Source organism: Phaethon aethereus (assembly GCF_964289735.1).
Source record: "Phaethon aethereus genome assembly, chromosome: 36".
Lineage (NCBI taxonomy): Eukaryota > Metazoa > Chordata > Aves > Phaethontiformes > Phaethontidae > Phaethon > Phaethon aethereus.
In genome coordinates, this window is record NC_138612.1 from 421,971 (window position 1) to 425,289 (window position 3,319).

Below are 3,319 nucleotides of genomic sequence, written 5' to 3' on the forward strand. Positions count from 1 at the left end.
CAGCCCACCACCCCCCCACCCCCCTCCCAGCCCCCAACCCCCCCACCCCCCTCCCCAGCCCCACCACCTCCCTCTCCAGCCCCCCTCCCACCCTCCCCAGCCCCACCACCCCCCCACCCCAGCCCACCCACCCCCCTCCCCGGCCCCCAGCCCCACCACCCCACTCCCCAGCCCCCCTCCCCGGCCCCCCTCCCTCCCCAGCCCCACCACCCCACTCCCCAGCCCACCTACCCCCCTCCCTACCCCCCCTCCCCCCCTCCCCAGCCCCACCACCCCCCTCCCCACCCCCCCTCCCCACCCCCCCTCCCCCCCTCCCCAGCCCCACCACCCCACTCCCCACCCCCCCTCCCACCCTCCCCAGCCCCACCACCCCCCTCCCCACCCCCCCTCCCCACCCCCCCTCCCACCCTCCCCAGCCCCACCACCCCCCCCCCCTCCCCCCCTCCCCACCCCCCACCCCCCCTCCCCGGCCCCCCCCCCCCCCAGCCCCCTCCCCGCTGACCCTCTCCCCGCCCCCAGATGCGCTTCATGCTGCTCTTCAGCCGGCAAGGCAAGCTGCGCCTGCAGAAGTGGTACCTGGCCACCGCCGACCGCGACAAGAAGAAGATGGTGCGGGAGCTGATGCAGGTGGTCCTGGCCCGCAAACCCAAGATGTGCAGCTTCCTGGAGTGGAGGGACCTCAAGGTCGTCTACAAGAGGTGACGCGAAGCGAGGGGTCGGGGGCCCCTCCGCGCGCCGGCGCCCGAAACCTTCGGGGCTCGGTGAAAGTTCCGCCTTCGGAGCGGAAGGGGGGCGGGGAAGGGGGTTTTCGGGGCGGCGTTGAGGGGGGGGAAAGGGCGTTGAGGTCGCCGAGTCCCGGCGGTCGACGCGACGCCGGCGCGGACGCCGAACCGCGGCCCGAAGGCACGGCCTGTGCCGACGCTTGACCGCTCTCTCCGTAAGGAAATTTGTCCTAATATCGGGTCTAAGCCCCTCCCCCCCCGCCGGCGGCGCAGCTCGAGGACGTTTCCCCTCGTCCCGTCGCCGGTGACACGGGGCGCGTCCGCTCGCCGGCTCGTTGGCCGTGGAAACGTAAACGGGGAGAAACCGGAGCAGAGTGAGATTGGAGGGATTTGCTCGCGGATCGGTTGGGTCAGCGTGGTTTGGGTGTCTGTTGAGGGGACAAAGTGGGGGAGACCCTCCCGTTGGGTCACGAGGGGCAGAGAGGACCCAAATCCACCCCTAGGCCCAGACTTAGGCCTAGGCTAACGGTTTATGACTAAGGTTAGGCAAGGGAGGTTGAGGAACGCCCTCCCGTTGGGTCACGAGGGGCGGAGTTGACTCAAATCCACTCTTAGGCCTAGACTTGGCCAACGGTTTATGACTAAGGTTAGGGAAGGGAGGTTGAGGAACGCCCTCCCGTTGGGTCACGAGGGGCGGAGAAGACCCAAATCCACCCTTAGGCCTAGGCTTGGCCAACGGTTTATGACTAAGGTTAGGGAAGGGAGGTTGAGGAACGCCCTCCCGTTGGGTCACGAGGGGCGGAGAAGACCCAAATCCACCCTTAGGCCTAGGCTTGGCCAACGGTTTATGACTAGGGATGGAGGACCCCCTTCTAGGAGGGGTCGAGGGGCGGCGGAGCCCACGCCTCGTCCCGGACCCGCTCGAGCGGTTGACGACGAAAGGAATCGGGTGCCGGGGATTTCGGCGCGGTGACGTAGCGCGTGATTTGTTGCGCTTTGTGTATACTTCGGAAGGGCGAGAGTCTGCCGCAAATGACGATGTCATCACGGCGGGGGGTGGGGACGAGGTGACCCGACGGGGCCTCTTTCGACCCGAAATATAAAGACACCTAAAGAGGAGGGACGTATAGATGAAGTTCCCCCTCGATCCGGTGAAATACGGCAAACGCTTTCGCGTTGCTCGACGGGTGAAGAGTTGAGCCCCAAACGGGCGATTTTGGCCCCAATTCGAACTTGAGGCCCCAATTCGACCTTGAGGGGTCCCGAGCGCCCGGAGGGGTCCCGCTCGGTGGTCCCGCCACGGTCCGGGAGAGCTGGAAGGGGCCGTTTTGGGGGTCGGGATGCTCGATTTTTGGGTGTCGGTGAATTTTTGCGCCGGTACCCGTCGTCGCGGGGTCGTCGGGAGATAATTAGTCCCGCGCTCGTTCGCCGCCGGCGCGAGCGGTGCCGTCCCCCGCCTGGGGCGCTCGACCCCCCCGACGTCTTCGCCCGACGGCCCCAAAATCCCACCCCCCGGGTGTCCCCGAGGCCACCCCAACCCAGCGCGGCCGAGGTGGCTACGGCGGCGCGCGTCGGGGCTCGTTGGGGAGGGGGCCTCCTTCCTCCGGGGGTTTTGGGGGCGCCGCGGGGCCTCCCCCCAGCCCCGTTTTGTCCGCGTGCCCCCCTCCCCAGGTACGCCAGCCTCTACTTCTGCTGCGCCATTGAAGGGCAGGACAACGAGCTCATCACGCTGGAGCTGATCCACCGCTACGTCGAGCTGCTCGACAAGTACTTCGGCAGCGTGAGTGGCCGCCGAGGGGGGCGTGGGGAGACCCCGGGGAGGCGGGTACGGGGGTGCTGGGGCCACCCCAAGGCCATGATGTGGGACCTTGGGGCACCCCAGGGCCACCAGGACCACCCCAGGGCCTTGGTGTGGGACCTTGGGGCACCCCAGGGCCACCAGGACCACCCCAGGGCCTTGGTGTGGGACCTTGGGGCACCCCGGGGCCACCAGGACCCCCCCAGGGCCATGCTGTGGGACCTTGGGCCACCCCACGACCATGATGTGGGACCTTGGGGCACCCCAGGGTCACCAGGACCACCCCAGGGCCTTGGTGTGGGACCTTGGGGCACCCCGGGGCCACCAGGACCCCCCCAGGGCCTTGGTGTGGGACCTTGGGGCACCCCAGGGCCACCAGGACCCCCCCAGGGCCTTGGTGTGGGACCTTGGGGCACCCCGGGGCCACCAGGACCCCCCCAGGGCCTTGGTGTGGGACCTTGGGGCACCCCAGGGCCACCAGGACCCCCCCAGGGCCTTGGTGTGGGACCTTGGGGCACCCCAGGGCCACCAGGACCCCCCCAGGGCCTTGGTGTGGGACCTTGGGCCACCCCAGGGCCACCAGGACCACCTCAGGGCCTTGGTGTGGGACCTTGGGGCACCCCAGGGCCACCAGGACCCCCCCAGGGCCATGATGTGGGACCTTGGGGCACCCCAGGGCCATGCTGTGGGTTCTTGGGCCACCCCAGAGCTACAAGGACCACCCCAGGGCCATGCTACAGGTCCTTGGGCCACCCCAGGGCCATGCTGTGGGTGCTGTGGCCACCCCAGGGCCACCAGG

The 3,319-nt window shown here is 69.4% G+C and overlaps 1 protein-coding gene across 1 annotated transcript; it reads left to right on the plus strand.

The window, feature by feature from the left end:
• Positions 1 to 519: 519 nt before the first annotated feature.
• LOC309414974 (AP-1 complex subunit sigma-1A) lies at positions 520 to 2,502 on the plus strand (the record flags this gene model as incomplete). Its single annotated transcript, XM_082012356.1, has 2 exons — positions 520 to 698; positions 2,394 to 2,502. Coding segments are annotated over 2 exons (288 nt in total), but the record flags the coding sequence as incomplete, so codon positions are not given.
• Between the last annotated feature and the right edge of the window lie 817 nt (positions 2,503 to 3,319).